The sequence below is a fragment of the Sus scrofa genome, chromosome 1 (genome assembly GCF_054392235.1).
Source record: "Sus scrofa isolate SSC_HxYL_T2T_F1_AM1 chromosome 1, Sscrofa_HxYL_maternal_Yorkshire_Landrace_v2.0, whole genome shotgun sequence".
NCBI lineage: Eukaryota > Metazoa > Chordata > Mammalia > Artiodactyla > Suidae > Sus > Sus scrofa.
Genome location: NC_139383.1, coordinates 241,090,001 through 241,116,805, shown reverse-complemented (window position 1 = coordinate 241,116,805; position 26,805 = coordinate 241,090,001). Strand labels below are relative to the sequence as shown.

General features: G+C 34.5%; 1 protein-coding gene across 4 annotated transcripts in view; it reads right to left on the bottom strand.

Moving 5' to 3' along the window:
* VPS13A (vacuolar protein sorting 13 homolog A) overlaps positions 1–26,805 on the bottom strand; it is a 261,965-nt gene that overhangs the window by 57,262 nt on the left and 177,898 nt on the right. For all 4 annotated transcript variants that reach the window (XR_014822948.1, XM_021065108.2, XM_084988047.1 and 1 more), the window contains exons 47-54: positions 23,004–23,286; positions 20,522–20,917; positions 20,149–20,253; positions 19,886–20,032; positions 14,736–14,864; positions 14,050–14,183; positions 7,458–7,587; positions 757–989 (exon numbers count right to left, since the gene is read on the bottom strand). Coding sequence is in view for 3 of the 4 variants with exons in the window: in XM_021065108.2 (XP_020920767.2) it covers positions 757–989; positions 7,458–7,587; positions 14,050–14,183; positions 14,736–14,864; positions 19,886–20,032; positions 20,149–20,253; positions 20,522–20,917; positions 23,004–23,286 (1,557 nt within the window). In the remaining variant the exon portion in view is untranslated. The remainder of the gene's footprint in view (positions 1–756; positions 990–7,457; positions 7,588–14,049; positions 14,184–14,735; positions 14,865–19,885; positions 20,033–20,148; positions 20,254–20,521; positions 20,918–23,003; positions 23,287–26,805) is intronic.

Here is a 26,805-nt window from a genome sequence, read left to right as displayed (position 1 = left end):
AAAGCACCAAGTCCTAACCACTAGGCAATCAGGGGACTCCCAAAGGATAATAGTCTTAACATGCCTTTTAAAATAGCATAATTATCATTTAGTGAGAAGCTTAGGGGTATTTCCAGCTGAATTTAGATAGAAAAACAAATTCAAATCTGTGTCATATAACTTTAATTTATATATTTATTTGAGAGCTTAACTCAAGTAAAGGTTTAAAACTACATCATCCTTGGGAATTTGCATTGTGGCTCAGCAGGTTAAGAACCTGACTAGTGTCCATGAAGCTGTGGGTTTTGATCTGTGGCCTCACTCAGTGGGTTAAGGATCTGGTGTTGCTGCAGACTGCAGCTTAAGTCACAGATGTGACCTGGATCCCGCGTTGCTGTGGCTGTGGCATAGGCCAGCAGCTGAAGCTCCTATTCAATTCTTAACCTGGGAATTTCCATATGCTACAGGTATGGCCCTAAAAAGCAAACAAAACAAAACAAAACAAAACAAAACCTGATTGTGAAATCTAAAATGATTTAGTTTAAATTTTGTTTTGACGATTCATTGCCAGATCTGAGCTGTGTCTGCAACCTACACCACAGTTATGGGAACACAGGATGCCTGACCCACTAAGTGAGGCCAGGGATCGAACCCAAATCCTCATGGATACTAGTCAGATTCATTTCTGCTGGGCCACAATGGAAACTCTCTATGATCACTACTCTTAATGATTAAGAACTGATTACTTAAATATATCTAAATTTTAATACATCTAACCTTGTAATGCCAATATAGGCTACTTCTTGCTTTGTATAGTTGTTGACGAGAGAAATTCCAACATCTTGCAATGCCAAAACAACTTCTTGCTCTGCTAACTCTGCTTTCTCACTTTCATATGTCACTTTAAATACCCTTGGATCTTCAGTGAATAAAATAATGCGCTGTAAGCCTTCAAAGAATGAAACTAGATAAATGGTCTTTTTCCCCATATTTATAGGTGTCATCATATCCTGAAACAAAACCATCAAAAAATAAAATGTTAGAGTTTGGTCTCAACCAACATGAAATCTGGATTTGACACTAGAAAAATGAGAAAAGTAATCATACCTACTTCACAAGGTTGCATAAAATGCATTAATAGCTGTGTAACATATGGAAATCTACATAATCAGTTGATGATAGCTTCTGCCATCATCATTATGAAGTCAAGAAGATGAGTCAATTGTTCTTTTAATATTATAGTAAAATCTAATTAGTATTCTTTGTAAGCTCATCAGTAACACAAAATTTTACTCGCTCATTTCAGGCTAATCAGTATATGTTAAAAGTTGTTCAATCAGACATTCATATTCCTTATAGAAATGAACTAAATAAGATGAAGAATATCTGATATCTAGTTGCATGCTCTACAAAGCACAAATATTTACTACAGAGTTAATTCTGCAGGAAGCCTTTAAATGTAAGCATTGTGTTAATATCAGGTCTTCAGTTTTAATGGCAAGATAAACACAAAAAATTCTAATAACTGTCAGTCATAAGTTTTTAGTTAAGTGAATATTCTGATTAATAGGAAATCTGAATATACAGTTATAATGTTATAATCCACTCAAATTAAAAATGAGCTGTTATCATACAATCATGTGATTTATAATACTTTCTAAAATGCAGAGCACTAAAACTACATTAAGTTGTAAATAAACTAACCTATTTCCAAGTAATTCTGAAATCTTTCTAATATTTTTAGCGGATTTCTGGTTTATCTTTATAAACTTTTACTCATAAATATGCAAAAGTACTAATCGACAGGTTAAATAAATTATTCTTATATTAAAATAGCTTTTTGTCATAAAACAGCCTTTTTTTTCCCAAATAAATGTAATAATCACGAATTAAAAAAATAAGGTTAGGCCAATTATAGGCAAAACTCAAATGCATTTAAACAAAACTGGACTCCACAGAAGCAACATTAGAAGACGTGGAAAAAAGCCATCAATAGGCTAAGGAAAAATAACTCTGAACCTAGACATCTTTACTCAGCAAAAATATTCTTCACTGAAGAAAAGTATACTGAAGATACCTAAAGACAAATGGAAACTGCTAAATTTCACCATCAACAGAGACTCACTCAAGAAAATTCTATAGGAAGAATTGAACACTGGCAAAAGGAAAGTGATCCTAGATAAATGTCTGAAGAAAGGAATGTTATACAAACAAAATAGTACCCAAGTGGAAGAAAATATTTTACAAAATTCTATATCCATTCATAATAAAAATTCTTGGAAAACAAAGACTAGATGAGAAGTTCCTTAACTTCTTTATCAAACTCCTCAAACAAAGACACACCCAACTTTGGCAAAGATCACACTTGAAGGTAAATGCTGAACTTATATAACAATGTGTTTGTTCTGTAAGATAGGTTCATTTGTGCCATATTTTAGATTCCACATTTAAGTGATAATTATATGGTATTTCTTCTTCTCTTTTTGATTTCACTTAATATGAGAATGCCTAGTTGTGTCCATGTTGCTGCAAATCACATTATTTTGTTCTTTTTTATGGATGAGTGGCATTGTATTGTGATATATACCACATCTTCTTATTCCATTCATCTGTCAATGGACATTTAGGTTGTTTCCATGTCTTGGTAACTGTGAGTAGTGCTGCTATGAACATAGGGGTACATGTATCTTTTTGAATTCAGATATATGCCCAAGAGTGGGATTTCTGGATCATGTGGTAGATCCATTTTTAGTTTACCTTCATACTGTTTTCAACAGTAGCTATATTTAGTTTCTAAAAGAATTTCCATACTACTCTCAGTAGTGGCTGCACCAACTTAGACTCACTCACACCAACAATGTAGGAGGGTTCCCTTTTCTCCACACCCTCTCCAATATCTGTTATTTCTAAACTTACTAATGATGGTCATTAATAAGTGTGATCTGTGTGAGTTGTACCTCACTGTAGTTTTTATTTGCATTTCTCTAATAATTAGAGATGCTGAGCATCTTTTCATGTGCCTACTGGCATCTGTGTCTTCTTTGGAGAAGTGTCTATTTATTCCTTCTGCCCATTTTTCAATTGGGTTGTTTTTTTATTGTTGAATTATATGAGTTGCTTGTATATTTTGGAGATTAAGCCCTTGTCATTTGCATCATTTACAAGGATTTTCGCCCATTCTGTACGTTGTCTTTTTTTCTTTTGGGTTTCCTTTGCTGTGCAAAAGCTTCTAAGTCTGATTAGTTCTCTCTCTCTCTCTCTCTTTTTTTTTTAATTTCTCTTGCCTTGGGAGAATGACCTAAGGAAATGTCTGTACAGTTTATATCAGAGAATGCTTGACCTATGTTCTCTTCTAGCAGTTTTATGATGTCATGTTTTATGTTTAAGTCTTTAATCCATTTTGAGTTTATTTTTGTGCAAGGTGTGAGGGTGTATTCTAGTTTTGCTGATTTATATGCAGCTGTCCACTTTTCCCAGCACCACCTGGAGAGACTGTCTTTTTCCCATGTTATATTCTTGCTCCTTTGCTGAAGATTAATTGACCATAGGTATCTGGGTTTATTTCTGGGCTCTCTCTTCTGTTCCACTGATCTGTATGTCTGCTTCTGTACCAGTACCACGCTGTCTTGATTATGTAGCTTTGTAATATTGTCTGAAGTCTGAGAGAGTTTTGCCTCCCACTTTTTTTCCCCCTCAGGATTGCTCTGGCAATTCTGGGTCTTTTATGGTTCCATATAAGATTCTGGATTATTTGTTCTAGTTCTGTGAAAAATGTCATGGGTAATTTGATCAGGATCACAATAAATCTGTAGATTGCTTTGGGTAGTATGGCCATTTTAACAATATTAATTATTCCAATCCAGGAGCATGGGATATCTTTCTATTTCTTTGACTCTTCTTTAATTTCCTTGATTCATGTTATAGAGTTCTTAGTATACATGTCTTTCACTTCCTTGGTGAGGTTTATTCCTAGGTTTTTAATTTTGGGGGGTGTGATTTTAAAAAGTATTTTCAAAATATTCCTTTTCTAAGATTTCATTGTTAATATACAGAAATGCAACAGATTTCTAAATGTTAATTTTGTATCCTGTGACTCTGCTGAAATCATTTATCAGTTTAAGTAGTTTTTGTGTGGAGTCCTTAGAGTTTTCTATATATAGTATCATGCCATCTACGTATAGTGACAATTTTACCTCTTCTCTTCGAATCTGGATATCTTTTGTTTGTTTGATTGCTATGGCTAGGACTTCCAATACTACGCTGAATGAAAGTGATGAGAGTGGGCAAACTTGTTGCAGACTTTAGGAGGAATGCTTTCAGCTTTTCTCTGTTGAGTATTATAGTGACCATGAGTTTGTCTTAAATGGCTTTTACTATGTTATGTTCCCTCTATACCCACTTTGGTAAGAGGTTTTATCATGAATGGATGTTGGATTTTGTTATATGCTTTTTCTGCATCTATTGAGATGATCATGTGCTTTTTGACTTTTCTTTTGTTAATGTGGTGTATGACGTTGATTGATTTGCATATGTTGAACCATCCTTGTGAACCTGGGATGAATCCCACTTGGTTATGGCGTATGATTTTTTTATATGTGTTACTGAATTTGGTTGGCTATAATTCTGCTGAGAATTTTTTCATCTATAGTCATCAAAGATACTAATCTTTACCTGGTTTTGGTATTAGGGTGATGGTGGCTTCATAGAATGTCTTGTGAGTGTTCCTTCTTTAATCTTTGGGAAAGTTTAAGAAGGACTAGTATAGGTTCTTCTTTGCATGTTTGGTATAATTTGCCTGTGAAACCATCTGGTACTGGACCTCTGTTTGAAGGGAGTGTTTTTATTAAATATTCAATTTCATTTCTAGTGATGGGTCTGTTTAAACAATCTGTTTCTTCTTGATTTGGTGTTGGTGGCTGTGTGTTGGTAGAAAGTTGTCTATTTCTTCTAGGTTGTCAAATTTATTGGCATGTAATTGTTCATAGTATTCTCTGAAGGATTTTTTTTATTTCTGCAGTATCAGTTCAGATTTCTCCTTTTTCATTTCTTATTTCATTTATTTGGGTTCTCTCTCTTCTTCTTGGTGAGTCTGGCCACAGTTAGTCAATTTTGTTCACCCTTTCAAAGAACCAGTTCTTGGAAAAACCTCATTTCATCTAAGTGTCATGATTATTTATAAGAAAAAATAAAAAACAAATAACATCAATAAAAGAATTCAATGAGTTTTCTGGATTAAAAAAAACCAATACACAAAATGACATTACATTCTCATAATCAAACAAGATTAACTTTAAAAATTACCATGAGTTTCTGCTCTCGCAATTGAAGACTAGGTAGTCTTGGACCAACTCTCTTACTAAGAACAAAACTGCACAAAAAAAAAAAAAAAAAAAAAAAAGGAAAACATGTGTTTGAAAAGACAGTAAAGCTACCAAGGTAGTGAAAATTAATGGGGCCTAGATTTGAAAGAGAAAGAAAGGCAGTAAAAGTGAACTTTGTATTTGGAGCTCACAACTGCCAGTTCTAAAATAGAGGCAAACTCTGAGAGGTTAAGAAAACCTGAAATATTGAAACCTTACTGATGTGGAAGGACCAAAACCAGAATACAGGGTATACCAAAAAGATCAGGTCAAGAGCTTAGGTTTTAGTTGAGTCCCCAGAGGGCTACACTTAAGCCAGGGTAAACTGGAAGTACAGTAGTCCTCAGAAGGGCTGAAGATCAGATTTAAATAATTTCAGGCAATCTCCTTAATAAGTTAAGGCAATCTCCTCCCAAGACAAGCTGCCTGACAAAGGCAAAATCACATGTTCTCAAGAGAAAGGGAATATCATACAGAGCATCAAATTATCTTTAAAAATTTTCATATAATATGTCCAGCACACAGGTAAAAATAAGCATGTATGAAGAGTGAATATGCCATGGGTGTGGCCCTAAAAAAGACAAAATACAAAATATGAGTAAAAAGAAGAAAAATGAACCCAAGTGGAAACATGGAGATTCAGGTAGAAATAAAAAGTGGCAAAAAGGAGAAATATGTGGGTAATTTAAGTGGAATATTAATTGGAAAAAACAGTAAAAATATTTCTTACGGCAGTTAATGTATATTTAGACATAAAATACACAACAATATTATATAAGATGAAAGGTAAGAAAGGAAGTTAAAGAATTCAAAAGCCTGTATGTTATTGGGAAAATGATACAATTACTAATTTAGAGTGGGTTTTAACAAGTCAAGATTGCATGTTTTGATATGGCAGGAAGCTACAGCTTTAAGATTCTCTTAGTATGATCATCCTTACATGTCCTTTGCAAAGAACCTGTAATATTCACATGTTGTTATAAGAGAGAATATGCTACTGTGGAGTAGGGTTTAATAGGACAAGGCGGCTCATAACACATTCAGTGAGCCTTATTCCCTCACATCAAACCTGTCACTTGAAGTGATCAATGAGAATACCTCCTAAACTTGTCTGATGTTCCCTGCTGGCATGCTGTGTTTCCTGGCCTGTATCCTCCCAAGGAGGCCTCTGAGAGTCTTTTTAAGTCTGAATGAGCCAAAAAAGATACTGTGGTGGGCAATGTAATATTAAATATTAATAAAAGAACCAAATTAACAAAAAGACATAACAATTCTAAATTTGCATCTACCTAATCATATACTTTCAAAATATAAGAGCCAAAATTAACAAAACCAAAAGAGGAACATACAAATCCATGATTTTAAACAGCACACTCAAAGTAACAGAACAAACAAACAAACAAAATCTAGTAAGATAGATTTAAACAACACAATAGAATCTAAGTAAACTGACATATATAGAATGTTGTAACCAACAAATTTAGAATACATATTTTTTCAAGTATACATGAAATAGTTAAAAAATTGCCCATATGCTGGCTCACAAAGTCAATCACAACAAACTGCTCAAATTCAATCAGAGAATGTTCTCTGATCACAGTGGAATTAAATTAGAAATAAACAAACACAGTTAGAAAATACTTCAGAAAAGTAAGTGATAACCTACTTTTAGGTTATCATGAGGACAAATCATGAGGCCAAAATACAAAAATAAATCACAATGATATTTATAAAATATTTTGAACTAAAAAATAATTAATATACAACAGCCAAATTTATCAGATAAAATTAATACTGTTTTTGGATGGAAATTTGTAGCTTTAAGTGACTTGAGATAACTTTCAATGAAGAGAATATTTTTATATATGTTTAAACTGAATGCTGAAAGTACTTCTCTAAGTTTCTCCTTTACAACATGAGAGAAGCAAATAAGGAGGCAGACAAAATGGGACTGCGTTCAGTTTTGGCTAAGTTAAAGTTGAATATTGTGTTAAAAATTTTTGTTAGTTTTAAACAAGTGTTGACACAAAGAGGCCTTAAAACCAGTAAGACTGAAAGAGAGTAACTTAAAAAAAAAATGATTGTTGAAAACACCATAATAACCAATCCAGTACATACATCCTTATGTGTTACTTCACCGTGGCTTTTTCCACATTTCCACTTCAGCTTTCTAGAGCCCACAGGGTCAGCCCATGTATAATACACTGCTTTTCCAGGAGGGAGGGAATCTTCTGTTTCACTGAGGGAACTGATATAAATAGTAAAAATATGCATTAAGTGCCAAGTATATGAACATATAAAGAATCCAAAATAATACTTCAGTAACTCTGAGTCCATTAATTGAGATCTGTGATAGTTCTGATTAAGAATTGACTAAAATTTTTTTCCTTATGCAATAAAAAGGTGGTTTTCTATAAAAATAATGAGAATATTTCAAGGGAAGTATTTGTCTTACGTAGGAAATAAGTGTCTTCAGGTCTTTGAAACTACTTTGTCAACTTTGTTATAATACAAAGGAAAATCATCCAATTACTTCATTTTACCTATATCAAATTTAAGAGAATTTAATTGGTAACTAAGTATTGGACTTACTGTGGCAAAAACAATATAGCTCAATTATTTTTAAAAATCATAATACATGGGATATAAACCTAAGAAATTCAATCAACTCACAAATGATTCCCTAAAGAAAATGGAGACATTACAAACTAAAAAATACTAAAATGTAATTCTTCTGAGTTGAAGAGGCTGACTCTGCAGACTGAACTTCCCATTAGGTATCAGACAACATTAATAAAAACAGAATATAATCCTAAAAAGATCTTTTTAAAATGTTTAATGTTTAAGAAAACATAGAAAAATCTGTTCACAATCATCTAGAAAAATTATAGTTATCCATGAAGAAATAAAAATAAGACTGGTCTCACACTTTCTTATAATACTGAATGCCAGAAAACAATGGAGTAATGCCTACACAGTTTTGAGGAACAAAGTTACATTGTCAGAGTTACCATTGTGTCTCAGCAGTAAGAAACCCAATTAGTATCTATGAAGTTGCAGTTCCAATCCCTGGCTCTGGTCAGTAAGTTAAGGATCAGGCGTTGCTGTGAGCTGTGGTGTAGATGGCAGATGTGGCTTGGAATTGGTATTGCTGTGGCTGTGTTATAGGTCGGCAGCTGAAGCTCCGATTTGACCCCCAGCCTGGGAAACTCCACATGCCGTAGGTATGGCCCTAAACTAAAAAAAAAAAAAAAAAAAAAAAAAAAGTCAAATTGTCATTAATTTGCAAGAGTAAGACATTTTCAAACATGCAATAAGATATTATGCACAAAACCTTTACTTTTTTCAGCCAAGTGAGAGATGACTCAAAATCTTAAGAACTGGGATATGGAAATACTAAACAACTAAACTGGTCAAATAAGTCAACTTGTTAGTATATCATCAATCACTGCAAATGCCCCCCAAAGCCTAAAATAGACATATTATATTAATCTGGGCCAAGAATCCCAAATTACATTTATAACAAACTGAGAATTTGGAAAGAGAAACTAAAGATGTAAAAGTATTCCAACTTTTTCATGGGTAAATTAGCAGATACTGCATCGCTTTTAAATTTAATGTGCATCAAAATCTTCATGAACACAAAAAAAGTATATTTTCCAAATCATTATTTGAAGAAAATAGGAGTTCCTATTGTGGCTCAGTGGATTATGAGCTTGACTAGTATCCATGAAGATGTAGGTTGGATCCCTGGCTTTGCTCAGTCTGGCGTTGCTGTGAGCTGCGGTGTAGGTCACAGACGCAGCTCCGATCCTGTGTTGCTGTGGCTGTGACACAGGCCTGTAGGAAAAGCTCCAATTCAACCCCGAGCCTGGGAACATCTATATGTCGTAGGTGTGGTCCTAAAAAGAAAAAAGAAAATAATCCATATTACAAAAAAAAAATATGGCAAGGAATCATAAGTCTGTTCTAAGGATTACAAATGGTTTAAAGATTTTTATCAAAAGACAGATTCTAACACTACAACATTGGAAATAAATTCTCAACAATGGAAGATTATAACTACAGTTCATCTAAATGATGGAATATCATGCATTCATTAAAATTTGTGCTTTTAAAGCAAATTTACATGCTTTGTAGTAACTGTCATAACCAAGATTCAGAAATAAAGATTGATAGCAATAGTAAAACGATGTGAAAAAAAATCAATCAAAATGTTGCTGGTGTTTGTATTCCAGAGATTATGGTTTTCTTTTCACAGGTTTTCTACAAAATTTTTAAAAATAATTGACAACTATTATTTTTATATGCAGGAAACAATTAAAAACCATATTAACAAAACAAAAAGCCAAGGGAAGGCAGAGGAAACAAAAGCCCTATATTCCTTATTTTTCTATGAAAAAAAATCAAATGTAAATGTGCTGATCACATAAATTTGGTTTAAAAATATTTAGAAATGTTTTAATTCATGTAAAATTTCAATCTAACTCACTGCAGAATATTCCTTATGACAAAATTCATTTCAAATATTTCTCAGGGAATTCAAAGAAAATAAAATGTAACCAGAGTCCTCAGAATTTTAGCTACATGCATGCACAATTCTTAACCTCACAAGAGACAATATGACAATCCACTTTGATCTGTGTATGCAAAGGTGTAATGGAAACCTGGGTGTACAGATTAAGGGGGTCAGGGAAGTGATCCCATGGAAGTGGAGGTTTTTCAACATAAAGAAGCATCTAAAGGTCACACATGGAAGGACCCAGAGCATTCATGAAACATTTCACTTGATCTTAAGTGCAGGAGGCAACAGAAAGAGAAATGTTTAGAAAAGCAGCATGGAAACATGTTAAAAGCAATGGGGGAATTCCTGTCGTGGCGCAGTGGTTAACGAATCCGACTAGGAACCACGGGGTTGCGGGTTCGGTCCCTGCCCTTGCTCAGTGGGTTAACAATCCGGCGTTGCCGTGAGCTGTGGTGTAGGTTGCAGACGCGGCTCGGATCCCGCATTGCTGTGGCTCTGGCGTAGGCCAGTGGCTACAGCTCCGATTTGACCCCTAGCCTGGGAACCTCCATATGCCGCGGGAGTGGCCCACGAAATAGCTAAAAAAAGACAAAAAAAAAAAAAAAAGCAATGGGAAAAAATGGGGGAAAAAAAGAAAAGAGAAAAAGAAATGGAAAGCTACTAGAGAACTTAAAACAAGAAAGATGTGATTATATTAAGTATTTTTAGGAACCTGCCTTTGGTGACAAATGGAGGATTTACTAAAGATAAGACTAGAGACAGAGATTGAAAATCTACTAAAATAGGTAAGAAATATTGGGAAATGAAAGGAGAGATTAGACAAGAGGAGATTTTTCAACAAGAGTTTAACTAAATGGATGGTGTGATGAGGCAAGAGAAGAAATCTAAGATCACAGGGGTGGATACACTGGCATTCACTGAGATAAGGATATAGAAGAGGAGTAGATTATGCAGCACAAATGATGAGGTCAGCTTTGAATCACATTAGGTTCTTAGGTGATATTTAGGAAAAGGTGGCAGCATGAAACTCAAGTCTGAAATGAAGTAAAAATTTGGTGATTGTAGGCAGAAAAGACTGTGGATTCAACATCCTTTTAAACCAAAGTTCCATGTTCTTGATTTAGTAACTACTTCTTCAAATAATTATAAATCTAAATCCAGCGTTCATTCTTACAGACTGTTAATTTTATAAATTTCCATTAAGATTGTGATTTAAGTTTCAAATTTTCCACACAGAATCACGTTCTGGTTTCTCCCTTATCTCTTTTATAATTAAAACAATGCAGTAGATAAAATTTCTAAATACTCTATCTCTGAAATGTAATATAAAGAAAAGTGCAGAGTCAAAGCCAAAGAAAAAACTGAGAATTCCCTAGTTCAGCATCAGCCAGTTTCAATCAGATAACAGAGAACTAAGCTATGGTGCTCTACATTATCCACAGTATATAGAGAATTACCTTAGCTCCTATGTATGTTAGAATGCTACCAGTTATGCATCATCCCTGAGAGAATCGAGAAAATAGTCATTTTCTGTAGGTCTCATTCTGTGAATGCTTCCTAGGGAAAGGCTAGTTGAGGTACATGAATTGAAAGGCAAATGAGAAACCATTTCTGTTTGCTTTTGTCAGGTTTAATCAATCAATTTTTTATTTAAAAAATATGGATAATCATAAAAAACAGGCTTTCCTCAGTATCTTCCACGAATGAGAGAATGATAGGCAAGGACGATTCTAGATACCTACTGGCTCAGCCTTGGGGTTCTCACCAATCAATGTCTATTTGATTTTTAATGAGTGATTTGAAGTATACATTTAGCAGTGGGAAAAAAGCATAAATGCACTGATAAATATGGGTCCAATGATGAGTGACATGAAAACAAATTAAAAATAAGCAGACAAAATAAATTCAAGACAACCTGGGATTTATAAGTAGAGGAATAGGTTACATAAACTATAGTGGTACTGGGGGATATGGTATATTACAGTAAAATAAAACAAGCGATGTTAGAGTAGTCCTGAAATATCAAGATATAAAAATGGTCTTTACGAATACCATAGGATATCCCTTACATGTGGAATCTAAAATATGGCATGTGAAATTCCCGCTGACTGCAGCTGTGGCTTGGATTGGATCCCTGGCCTAGGGGGAACTTAGATACGCCACAAGTGCAGCAAAAAAAAAAAAAAAGAAAGCACAAATGAACCTATCTATAAAACAGAAACACTCACAGATGTAGAGAAGAGACTTGTGGTTATCAGGGGAGAGGAGGGAGGGAGTGGGATGGACAGGGAGTTTGGGAGTAGGAGATGCAAACTATTACATTTAGAATGAATAAGCAATGAAGTACTACTGTATATAGCACAGGGAACTATTTCCAGTCTCCTCGGATAGACTGCAAAGGAGAAGAATATAAAAAAGAATACACCTATATCTATATCAAATAGATCTAGATCTAGACAGATATAGATCTAGATATTTATATTTTGAGTTATTTTGCTATTCAGCACAAACTGGTACAACATTATAAATCAACTTTTTTTTTTTTTTTTTAAATGGCTGCATCAGAGGCATATGTAAGTTCCCGGGCCAGGGATTGAAACACACCTATGCTGCAGCTGCAGCAACTTCAGATCCTTTAACCCACTGTACTGGGCTAGGGATCAAACATGCACCTCTGCAGTAACCCAAGCTACCACAGTCAGTTTCTTAACCCACTGTGCCACAGCAGGAACTCCTCTAAATCAACTATAATAAAAATTTTTTAAAGTAAATATGGTTTTTAGGAAAGCTTAAAAATATAACAGTTCTTTCCTATACACCTGAGCAAAAACATACCCATCACTTGAAAAAAATCTGAAGAATCAATATTTATATAATGTTCATCAAAACCACAATGAGACATCATCTCACACCTGTTAGAATTATCATCAAAAGGACTAGAAATAACTTTTGGCGAGGATGTAGAGAAAAGGGAATCCTTGTGTACTGTTGGTGGTAATGTAAACTGGTGCAGCCACTATGGAAAACAGTATGGAAGTTTCTCAAAAATTTAAAATAGAACTACCATGTGATCAAGCAACTGAGTAGTTGTTCAAAGGAAATGAAAACAATGAACCAAAAAAATATATGCATGTTCACTACAGTGTTCCCTTCAGTTACCAAGACAAAGAAATAACCTGAGTGTCCACTGATGAATGAATGAATGAAAATGTGGTGTGTGTGTTTGTGTATATATGTGTGTGTGTGTGTGTGTGTATATATGTATACATACATATGTATAGAGAGAGAGGGAGGGAGGGAGGGGGAGAGAAAAAGAGAGGGGGGGGATAGAGAGAATGGAATATTAGTCATAAAAAAGAATAAAATCTTGCCATTTGAGACAACATGAATGGATCTTAAGGACATTATGCTAAGTGAAATAAATTATACAGAGAAAGACAAATACCATATGATCTCACTTATATGCTGCATCTAAAAAAACCAAAAAGCAAAACAACCAAAAAAACCAAACAGAGAAACAGAATAGATTGGCAGTTGCTAGAAGTGGGGGTAGTGGTGGATGAAATGAGTGAAGGTGGTCAAAAGGTATAAACTTCCAGATATAAAATAAGTTAGTCATGGAAACATAAGATATAGCATGTTGACTATAGTTAATACGTATTATTCATATGAAACTTGCCAAGAGAGAAAGTCTTTTTTTTTTTTTTTGCCACACCCCTGGCATGTGGAAGTTCCTGAGCCAGGGATTGAACCCATGCCACAGCTCTAACCAGAGCCACAGCAGTGACAATATTGGATCCTTAACCTGTTGGGTCATGAGGGAACTCCCAAGAGAGTAAATCTTAAAAGTTCTCATCAGAAGAAAAAAAAAATCCTAACTATGTATAGCAATGGATTTTAAGACTTATTGTGGCAATAATTTCACAATATACATAAATATTCAATCATGTTTTACACCTGAAACTAACATGTTGTTGTCAATTATATTGCAATTTTAAAAACTATAACTATCACATCAGCCCTACATACGTCAGTATACTTTTTTTTTAAATGAGGACATTGTTTTATATGGCCATAATGCCATTATCAGTGTTTATATTCTTAAGAAGTTGTCATAAAGTCCATGGCTCATCACCTAGACTATACTAAAATCAGGGGATACTATATTTGTAATAATCTTCTTACCTTTGCTTGTAGTGAACAATGTCATTCTTGGTGTGATTTATTAACAGGAATGTAGCTGCTCCATCATGATAATCTGAAAATGTAATAACTGTAGAATGCTCAGCCAAATTAACTCCTGCTATAATACCTCCAAGCTAGAAAAAAAAAAGAAAATATTCTATAATGTGATCATTTTCCAAAGAATATTAACCAATAACATTTAATAATAAAACTATTTGTAGCTTAATATAGTTTTTGATGAGTTAGAAGGTAATTTAGGATTTTATTTTGTTATTTTTATTTTCTGGCTATGTCCATGGCACGTGGAAGATCCTGGGCCAGGGATTGAACCTCTGCCACAGCAGTGACCCAAGCTGCTATAGTGACAATGCTGGATTTTTAAACCATTATGCCACAGGGAACTCCAATTCAGGATTCTTATATTGCATGTATAGGAAACCATGACTCTCGATTATCATACACTGACGGCTCAAATTCCAGATCTGGTATATTCTAATATTCAAGGCACTCTAACTTTCAATATACCAATTATTCACTTGTGTTTCTTGTTTCCTTTTAGAACTTCTTCTCTTTGCAAAGAGAAATATTTGGTCATTTTCGATGAAACAAAAAAACCCCATTTAATACAAAAAAACTGTTAAGTATGTATTAGCTTCTGTAATTATACACACAAAAGAATCACTTACCTCATTATCCAGACGCAATAAAATACAACTTTCTTGCTTGTTAAAATGTATCTTCTTGGGAGGGCCCTCACTTCTTTCAACTTGAATAAGAAGTGTATTAGAAGCATCCTCAGGCCAAAAGGGGATACACTAAAACATATCACCATATATTCATAAAAAAACAGATTTCATAGTAAAGACCTTTATCATTTTAATAAACCCATAAGAGTAAACTTAAAATAGTCTTAAACTAAACTTCCTTCATCTGGTTAGTAAGACTGCTTAGCTAAACAGCTAAAAACTATCGACATTGAGATGGGTTGTCACTTGTGGGCACTTTCAATATAAGCAGTAATGGATAGTAAGTTGAAGACTACAATAACTAGAGTGCTGCTGAAGAGACGTTAATGTGGTCCAGATCTAGTGAAGGAATGAAAAGTAAGTAAACTGAACCAAGTGATCAGTTTAAAATAGGGGTACAGTCAGTTAGTAAAAATCATAACTGGGTGGTGGGCATCATTTAGTAATTAAGCAGCAGTCAAAGTACCAACAAATGTTAAATCAGGACATCACATGTATTAAGTCCTGAGTTCTGGAAGTCAAGTAAGAACTAAACCAACAACAACAACAAACCAAATATTCAAAATTCAGAGTAGAAAATAGGGTCAAAATCTTAGGAAACAACCTAGATGTTAGTGATCTGGAACCAAATTAACAGAATAGACAGTAATGCACCCAGAAAGAAAACCAGACAACAGAAGCTGGAAACAAGAAAAGAGCTAAAAGAACAGGAATGGAGAACAAATCCTGTTTGTAAACCAGTATGTCAACCAGGTCATAGTGTGACAGGCCCTAACCAGGTTACTTCACATAATTCAATGAGGCTGCTCATGTGCTCATGATCATCACCATATGACCTGATAAAAACACAGCAGAATCTAGATGTTAGAGTCAAATGCCTTAGTTTATTAAAGTTTAATTCAACCATAAAAAAGTAATTAATGGGGAGTTCTCTGGTGGCCAAGTGGTTAAAGATTGGGGTTGTCACAGCTGTGGTAACAGGTTCCATTCCTGGCCTGGGAACTTCTGCATGCTGCAGGCATTTCCAAAATAAAAGAAAATGACTCTATTTTTTTTTTTTTCCTGAAAGTAATTAATGGAACTAGACATGGGACATGGTTAAGGTTTATAGAACCTTAGAATGTTCCCACTTGGGGTTTCTTGCAACCCAGTGGAAAACTTATCTAGGAGAGTCAAAATAACAGCAATACTAATCCAAGCATATTTTCCAGGAGGATCTGAGAAGACTAAAAATGATGCACTCTCTGAAAACCCCCAAGCCTTGTTATTTCCTGGTAGCCATGGCTTAAAAATGTATGTTTTAGATCTAGTAATACATGTTCTTTCTTTAAAGAGTTACGTGCTCTACCTCCTGAGATTTAAGTGCTAAAGTTAAGTGCTAAAGTACTTATCTTTGTAGTGCAAAAATAGAGATATATACATAAGTTCAACAAATCAGGAGATAATCAGAAATATGCATTTTAGGTTAAGGTTGATCACCATAAGCTAAAATTAAAATGTAAAGATTTTAAACTAGCAAAAGAAAATTTATCTTGGGAGATCCCATTGCGGCACAGAAGAAACAAATCCAACTAGGAACCATGAGGTTGTGGGTTTGATTCCTGGCCTTGCTCAGTGGGTTGGAACCTGGCACTGCTGTGAGCTGTGGTGTAGGTTGCAGACAAGGCTCTGGAGTGGGTGTGGCTGTGGCCATGGTGTAGGCCAGCAGCTGTAGCACTGATTTGATCCTAGCCTGATTATGTACTTGTAATTGCAATTACTGTAAATATAAACTGTTGGAAGATAGGAGCTTATAAATTAGATTTTTAAAAAGAGAAAGCCCCCAAATCTTATCTGTAATAGATATATAAATCAAGACAAAAAACTTTTTTTTTTTTTTTGTCTTTTGAGGGCTGCACCCACAGCATACTGAGCTTCCCAGGCTAGGGGTCCAATTGGAACTGTAGCTGCCAGTCTATGCCACAGCCACAGCAATGCCAGATCCGAGCCTCCTCTGCGACCTACACCACAGCTCATGGCAATGCCAGATTCTTAACCCACTGAGCGAGGCAAGGGATCAAACCCACAATCCTTATTGTTCCTAGTCTGATTCATTTCTGCTGAGCCACGATGGGAACTCCCAAAAAGCTTTTATCAATAAAAGTATGGAAAAAGATATATCTAAAATACGTATCTAAAGTAAAACAAAGCTGGAGTTATAATCTTAGCATCTAGATGTAGAGAGAGCTCTACTTCCAACAAACCAAGAATCTATAGACTTAAAACCACACAAGAAATATTTGTAAAAATAAATCATAAATATTCTTTCAACAAATATTTGCTAAGGGCCTCTGTGTTTAATTACTGTTCAAAACATTCCAAGAGCTCTCAACATTTCACTCAGAGCAAAAGTTAAAATCCTTGTAATGGGTCATCAAGTTCTACATGACTACCCTTTAGCACTGTTATACCTTGTTCTATTACTTTTCCTTCTCCAATAAAATTGGACCTCTTTTGTTATCCCTTAAACATGCCAAATACTTTCCTACTTTAGGGCACACTCTGGCTGATCTTTTGTCTTTAATACTCTTTCCCCAAATATCCATATTGCTGAGGGGTCCAGCTCCTGGCTAAAAACCTGTAATTTTTCAGGTCAAACCCAGTGGCAATTCCAAAGGCTTTATCTTTATCTGGCAGGTCTTGTGGGGCAAAGCTGCCCTCCCTATACAAGACTACAAAGCCAAAGCACTGCATTCTCAAGTACTCAGCCCCTCTCTAGCCATGCCCTTACAAATACTGCATTCCTACCACAGGGTCTTTGTTCAGGGGTCTCTTTATCAGGGCTTTTGACAGAGGCCTTCCTTGGAACCTCTGCAAGACCTCTTTGTCAAGGAGAGGGGGGCGCAAACTTGAAGATGCCTTTTCTCTACTCTGACTTGGTGCTCAGTACTGTTCCACCCCTACCCCTTCCCTCATTGTTTTCTCCTATCTCCCAGATCCATGAAACAGTAAAAGCTTTCAGTTCAGGGCTCTCCTGATAGTGACACAACCCTCACTGATCCACCACAGCCCTAACTAATGCTGTTTTACAGGAAAAATGAGCAGGGGGAGTTAGCACTTTCTTCAGTTTAGCTTCTTACACTATCATTGCAGTAAAGTGATTAAAGTCCTGACTGTTACTTTTATTTTTGTCTTGCCATAATCAGCTACTCCTATACCTAAGCTCAGCTGCAGCTCAGCTGAGTTCTTGACAAGTATACCTGTCATTTTCTCTAAGTTTGTTCAAATGTGACCTCACTAAGTCCTACCAATGCCCACCTTATATAAAATTGCAGCCCATCCCTGGTTCAACAGCACTCTTAATACCTCTTAGCCTATCTTATTTCCTTTTCCTCGATTAGACTTATCACCTTTAAACATACTACATATTTTACTAATTGACTACAGTATTATCAATTTACTGTTTCCCCACACACCCATTGAGATGTAAACCATACGAGAACAGGGAGTTGTGTTTTTGTTAAAAAATGCATCATGGGGCAGTAAGAGGTACACAATAAATACTTGCTTAAAGAATGAATGAACAGGCAAACTGTTCTGGAAATGAGAAATATGATTACTCAAAAAACTCACTTGAAGGCTCAAGTGAGATATGGATGTAGAGTGAAAATTTATGAAAAAATATATACGTAAAATTTCTCCAGGGAGTTCCCTTCATGGCTCAGCAGTTAACAAACTCAACTAGGATATATGAGGATATGGGTTTGATTGCTGGCCCTGCTCAGTGGGTTAAGGATACGGCTTTTCTGTGAGCTGTGGTATAGGTTGCAGATGCGGCTCAGATCTGACATTACTGTGCCTGTGGTATAGGCCAGCGGCTGTAGCTCCAATTCGACCCCTAGCCTGGGAACTCATATGCTGCAGGCGCGGCCCTAAAAAGCACAAAAAAAAAAAAAAAAAAAAAAAAAAAATCCAGACTGCAGCAAAGAGTTATACACTTAGAAAATATTAAAAAAGATAATAAGACGTATGGAAGGGAGAATATGAAGGTCTGGAACAAATCTGATTAAAGGTCCAGAAGGAGGAAATGCAAGAAGAAAGGAGAGGCAGTATAAAAAGACACAATAGCTACAAATTTTACAGATGGTATGAAATATATTAATCCACAGATTTAGGAATAAAGCTTCTCAAGCAGGATATACATAAGGAATCCACAAACAGACAAGTAGCAGTATTACTGCAAAATACCAAAGACAAAGAAAAGATGGTGAAGGCAACTAGAGAAAAAGGAAAGATGACTACAAAGAAATGACAGAATCACAACAGAATTTTCAACAAAACTGGAAGCCAGAATATAAGAGAGTAAAAGCTAAAACACGTTGGAAAAAAACAGGAGTGATTATCAAAAAAATTATCGTAAAAGATAATGATTAAAACTTTAAAAACTTTAAATACAAACATATGGTATTTACCTTCAAATCAGCTCTAAAGGAAATTCTAAAAGATGTACATCAAGAATGACTCCAGAAGGATGGTTTCAAAGCAAAAAGGCATAATGAATATAAACAGCAAACACTTCTCTTATAATCCTAACATGCTTAGAATAAAATTTCTTCAAAAGTAAAATATTCTATCAACCTCAGACAATCTTTCAGAAAACTCTTATCTAGAGTTCTAACAGTGAAATGCAGAGTAGAATCAAAATTTCATTCATAAATCACTACTGTCTTAAAATAAGTGGTTTAATGTACTCTACAAAGGCATTCCTAACAGCTTCCTTGAGAGAATAAATAATCTCCTCTCTCTTCTGGATTTATACTTTATCCAGTCTTCTACTGCTGTTTTTTACCCCATTTGGTTAGTAATTATTAAATGTCAACCTTTCTTATCAAGCAATGCATTCCTAGATGAAAATTTTTGGCTTTTAAGTATCAAATAAATAACTTACTTGGTTTATTTTGGTACAAATAAATAATAAAATGTTCATGGAACTGAAAAAAAATTTGGAGGTAGGAGTGGAGAATTAAAACATTATAAAGTGATTTCAGGTACCTAACTTTAAGGAAAAATGAAAATTCAAGAAGTTACATTTTAAAAATTCATCTACCCACCTGCTCCAAATCAAGAGAGAACCATTTATCACTTCCCTCTTCAGCCACTGATACACGATATTTGCTTTTGTTTTCAATCAAAAAAAAGGGGGTAAATGTGACAATTCTGGTAATATTAAAACTGCTAAGGTCTATAGTGACACCAACCTAGGAGAAAAAAGTTAACATTTCAAAAATGGTTATATTACCATAATGCCCTTATAAAAATTAAATACTCAACAGAGTTTAAATAAAATTTCTTGATGAGCACAGAGTGAACTCACTTGATACTCCATTTTCAGGCCTTTACATTTAACAGCTCCATGACTACCAACAGTATCAATTGAAAACTGATCTGACAATTCACTATCAGTTACCATAAGCTGAACCTAGAAAAAAATATTGCAAATATATTAGAATTTAGGTGCTTTTAAAAATTCCTAAGTTGACAAAGTTTTTGTTTTTTTTAAGCTAAACTAATGCTATATTGTTGATGCACTAAACCTTTCCCAATACTACACTCTAACCTTTTTAACCTCAAATATCTAACGAATGTTATTTCTACTTGTTTCATAACATTTTATTCTTCAAAACACTAAAACCAAAAAAAGAGTGATAAGTAGCTGAAGAAGAATTTAAAGTTAAAACTTTACATACCTTATTGTTATTAAAAAAGTGCTTTGGCTGAAAAGAAAAGAGAACTGGCTTTTTATAATTAGGTGGATGCTTTCGATGAATTCCATCTGCTTTATACTGTAACATTCGACCAGTTTTATTAACCATCCAATAAGGACTATGAAATGCCACAACTGTCTGGCCAGTATTATAAGTCACATGGATAGCAATATCTAAATCAGTCTTTTCTATTTCGGTAACACAAGTAAAACTGATGAAACTAATATCCTGTTGATTAGGTTTTATATGATATTCACTTTTCCAATCATGATTAAGATAGTCAAGTAATTTCAAATGTAGCTTGGCTTTATCCGACTGTATAGTACAAATCTGGGCTGAACGGCCTTCATTTAGAGTAAAAACTCTATGTTCAATCCCCTGCAATAAAAAAATACAGATTTTTAATGTTTCAGAATAATATGCAAAATATTCTATTTAATGATTCAAACTTCTACACAAAATGCTTATGAAATACCTCTGTCAGAAAAAGTTAGAAGACTTATGTTCAAGTTCTGTCAATTGTGTAATCTTCTGTAGAGTTGAGTTACTGGATTTGTAAAATGGTCTAAATGATCGACTTCAAGGAACTATTGTGAAAATAAACAATCTCTACCAACTACTATTCTTAATTTTTAACAATCCCTCATCATCCATTTCCAATCAGTGTTTAAACTACAAACTGTTCATCTGTCTCCACCTATAACATGTCCATTACCTCAGTTCATGTCACAGCAATCTCTCTCTTCATGAGTCTCCTAATGAATCTTATCCCCTCTCCCTTCTCTATATTACAGCTAAATTGTCTTTCTAAAATTTGATCACATCCTTTGGAAACCTGCAAACAGAATGTGATCCTAAAAGCATCAAATTAAAAGTTCTATGAAAATAGAACACAGATAGTCCATATGAGTATTTTATTTGTTTTTCCAGCATCGCTAATCTGGTTCCCTCCTATTGTCATAACATAGGAATCTCTTCATCTAAGACTTCAAATTACTTAAAGTAAAAATAGTAAGTTATCAATACTTGACATGTTAATTAAATCCCACAAAACAGAATAGTAGTGGTGGTGGTACTAGAAAGGTAAACGAATGGTAATCATGTGCCTGTCAGGCACTGTGCTAAGTCCCTTACATACATTATTTAATTTGATTTTCCCCATTTACCAATCATTCAAGTTCTATTGCTATTCCCATTTTAAAGACTAGAACAAATGATTTAGAAATACAATACAATTTACCAAAGATATAAAGCTAGTAAGTTACAGGGCCAGGCTTCAATCTTAAATCTATCTGACAGCAATGTATGAATTCTTAATCACTATGTTTTTGCCAACCATACAGAAAACAGACATTATTAAAATAGACATTATTAAACCAGATGTGTTAACTCCCGCCACCACCACAAAATAAATTTAACAGAAAAGTGTAAACATATAGTAAATCCCAATAATTAATAGACTGCAACAAGATGAATAAAATATAATGAAGACCTACTTTCTTATATTGGACAAGCAATGGAAAATGGGAGTATTTATTTGAAATTTTAAGATGAAGAGGTTCCTATTGTGGTAACAGGAAGGAATTAGATGTAACCTATTAAGACAGAGTATTTAAAAGAAAAAGCATCTTTAGAGGGCATAAAATCCTTGTAGAAAATTAGCATGAGAATAATATAGTATATTTTTTCCCATTAAGTCTAGTAGTATTATTTTAATACTGTATCTCACACTTGCTTGGTTACTTTCCATCTTCTAAAGAGACAATATGTGAAAATATATGCATGGAAAAGACTGAAAAATACGTATTTTAGGACTGATGATATCTCATTAGAAGTGCTACCTTCCGAAAATGTGAATATATATAATCTTAATTATCTCTATTTTCTAAAGTTTTCTACAAGAATATCTATTACTTTCATAAATGATTTTTAAAATGATGTATCACATTTATACATATAATTTATTTTTCTTTTTTAAATCTTTTTTTCTTTTTAGGCTGTACCCATGGCATATTCAGGTTCCCAGGCTAGGGGTCTAATTGGAACTGTAGCCCCAGCCTATGCCAGAGCCACAGCAACATGGGATCCGAGTCGCCTCTGCAACCTACACCACAGGTCAGGGCAACACTGGATCCTTAACCCACTGAACGAGGCCAGGGATCGAACCTGCATCCTCATGGATGCTAGTCGTGTTTGCTAACGGCTAAGCCATGACAGGAACTCCTATACATGCAATTTAAATTCAACTGAGTAATCAGATTTCTAAGACAAATCAGTGAAAAAAATTTTTTAAAATCTTCTTTTATGCACAAACATTTCCTTTTCATTTGAAGAATATCTGTACTGTCTATTTACCAGTACTAAATACTTATTAGAATTTTAAAACACTGCTTTATTGTTCATAATTTTCAATAAATAAAGGTACAAAATCAAATGGAGGAAGGCATTAAAAATTCCAAAATACCTCTATATAATAAGCAATTTTGTAAGGAAGAAGATTTCGGAGCAGAATAGGTGGCCACAAATGCATTATGTATGGTAAGTCCCAACCATCTTCTGAATACACTGACATAGATGTCAAATTATCTTTTTCTGGCACCACATTAATGATAAATGGCTTCCTGGAAGGGTTTATAGGTCTACATTTCTTCTTTAGAAAAGTGCCATCAGTTTTTATAATTTCTTCAAAGTCAATTCCTTCACACATTTCATAGTCCTCATCTTCTGGCTTCAGAGAAAGGAGTGATCTACAGAAAAGATTAACAATACACTTTAAAACGCTTTAAAAGAAAACATACATTAAATTGTTTCATTACAGCTTTAGAACAATGAAACTGTCTCAATCCATACTATTGCCATAAATTTTTATATTTTCACATTCTTCTTAGAGATAGGTAAGACAGATCTACAGATACATATTTCTATCCTAACTCTCTGGAAACTAATCAAGTTATTTGGCTTTTAAGAGGTGAATATTTTTATTACAAACTTGCTATTTTAAAAATATGTTTATAATAACCAGTTTCTCAAAGAAAAGAACAATCATGAAGGTCATATATGCAAAACAAGAACATACGGCTATGACTTGTACATTTAACTTAATGAAGCTGGATTTCTTGGATATGTGGTCCCAAGTACCTACCATGATTGAGTTCATTCATGAAAAAAAATTGCTATTGAAAAATTAATCACCAGCTTTTCAAGGTTAATCAAATGAAAGCTTTCAATAGATACTTAACTTGACTGAAATGTAGGGCATAGCTGCAGAAGTGAATGTATGAATATAGTGAAAAATTATTGCCACATATGAGTAATCCTTATATTTAAATACCACCTTTTTTTTTTTTTTTTTTTTTTTTTTTGTCTTTTTACCATTTCTTGGGCCGCTCCCTCGGCATATGGAGGTTCCCACGCTAGGGGTCGAATTAGAGCTGTAGCCTCTAGCCTACGCCAGAACCACAGCAACTCGGGATCCGAGTCAAATCTGCAATGTACACCACAGCTCACGGCAACGCCGCATCCTGAGCAAGGCCAGAGATCGAACCCACAACCTCATGGTTCCTAGTCGGATTCGTTAACCACTGATCCAGGACAGGAACTCCTAAATACCACATTTTTATGTATATGTATAACTGATTTACTTTGCTGTACACTTGAAACTAACACAATGTTCTAAGTCAACTATACTCCAATAAAATTTATTTAAACAAAGTTACCACATTCTTTGTTTACATTCAACTACACTTTGAGTTGAATAATTTTTTAAACCTAAGGTGTGTCCAAGTATAAACACTTAAATATTTTTATTTCTGTAAAATTAATACCTATGATTGTAACACTATCCCTTACAGTGTGAAAAACATCAATACTCTCTCCAGTTCTTATTATTTTCTTAAGCTCTAGTCCCAAAATTTTAAATTTCTACTACTTATTTCAGTAATGATGTCTGAAGTTACCTTCAAATTGCTACATTGAACTCCGAACCCTCCATATCCATTTCTGTATGTCCTTTACTCAGGAACTGCCAGCTACTGGCACTCAGGACTATAAAATAATATTAATCTCTTCCTTATTTCCCTTGTACACTCATGGATATAGTTATCTGTCAAATCAGTTATCAGATTTAGCCTGTTCTACATTCTCTCTGTAATTTTCATTCTTTCTGTTTTTTTTTGGATGTGTCCTGGGCACGGGGAAGTTCTCAGGCTAGGGATCAAACCTGAGCCATAGAGAGACCTGAGCCATAACAGTGACAATACCAGACTCTTAACTGCTAGGCCACCAGGAAACTTCTTCATTCTTACTTCTAATATTTAAAAATAAAAGCTTAATTTTCTCTATATTAAACTAATGCCAATACATTCATCCAGATTACCAAGATATTTATTGGACCTATTATTTACCAGTGAGAAATTGAAAATATCATTCTTTCCTCTTAAAGAAATCCCAAAACTGTAATGTTACAAGGTAACCACTGTACTGACAGGTACCAAAAAACAGATATACACAGCAAACAAAGGGCATGAGAGTGTTTTGCAGAGGTGAAAATTTTTCCTAAAAGCTATTTTTCTGAAGAGAAATGGTGACATGCAAGTTTAAAGGAAAAGTTTAAGAAATGAACGAAGGGGAGTTCTGTGGCACAGTGGGTTAAGGATCCAGTGTTGTCACTGCAGCAGTTGAAGTTGCTGCTGTGGTGCATGTTCAATCTCTGGCCTGAGAATTTCTACATGCAGTGGGTAGGCAAAAACAAACAAACAAAAAACCAAGAAATGAATGAAAAGAAGACATGAGAGAAAGGTGATCAATGACAAGAGGTTTTGAGTGCGAAGAACTGATGGAGTGAATAGTCGAGAGAGGAAGGAAAAAAGAGATGAAGATAAAATTTCTGTAAATGGGAGCAAGAATGATGGAGCAATTATCCCAATGTGAACTTAATCTTTCAAGTTTCATATTCCAACAGACACACTACACTCCAGTCAAACCCCTATTCATTATAGAATTGTAACAACCCTGTGTTTCATGCCTCTTTATCTTTGTTCATGTAATTCCTTCAAGATTGCCCTTCCCTGCTAATCTCTACCTTATTATATTTTAACTATAATTCATGTACCTCTTTCAGGAATCAAACATTAACCCCTTCATTCTTTTCTATAGTTTTCTGCAACTATAACCCTTTCTGTGATTCTCTGTACCCCACCGTTTTCTATCTTCTGTATTTATATATCAATCTCTTAAAAGGAAGAGGCATGCCAGTTCCTCTTGCTATCTCAGAGTAGTGCTTTACACACAACAAAACACTTGATAAATATTTGTTAAATGAATTAAAGAATCAGTATATTTAAATCAATAGAACGTTACCCATTTGTTAATTTAAGACCTCATAACTTTTTTTAAAATTATTATTACTACTTTTCGTCTTCTTAGAACTGCACTGGCAGCATATGGAGGTTCCTAGGCTAGGGGTCTAATCAGAGCTGCAGCTGCCGGCCTATGCCAGAGCCACAGCAATGCCAGATTTGAGCCATGTCTGTGACCTACACTACAGTTCACAGCAATGCCAGATCCTTAACCCACTGAGCGAGGCCAGGGATTGAACCCACAACCTCATGGTTCCTAGTCGGATTTGTTTCCACTGTACCATGATGGGAACTCCAAGACCTCATATCTTAAATATAAGAGTATCTATATCTAAACATTAGATTAGAAAGATATTTAATGTGAAATCCAAGCTGGTTAGTCATTAATAATTCTAATTAAGTTGATTAGCTTCCATGTAACAAATAAATATTCAGCCTTGAACAAAACATGTAAAGATATTTTTAATGGCCTAATTTTTCTCTTCTACAACAGAATCATAAAATATATAGCAATAATTTATTAAAAATAAGCAGAATGCCATTAACTTTTAAGATAAAATGGATTCAAGTTCCTCACAGAAATTTTTAAATATATCTTACATGCTATTTTCAACCTAGTCTTACAATCCATCCCAAATCCTCTCTAGAATAAGGTCATAGACTATACACAACAATTTTGTGGTTGTATTCTCACCAATATAATTCTTTCCTTGCACAAGTTTTTTCTGGTTTTTTGTTTGTTTGTTTGTTTGTTTGTTTTTTTAGGGCTATACCTGCAGCATATGGAGGTTCCCAGGCTAGGGGTCCAATCGAAGCTACAGCTGCTGGCCTACACCACAGCCACAGCAATGCTAGATCCAAATTGCGCCTATGACCTATACTGCAGTTTGCAGCAATGCCAGATCCTTA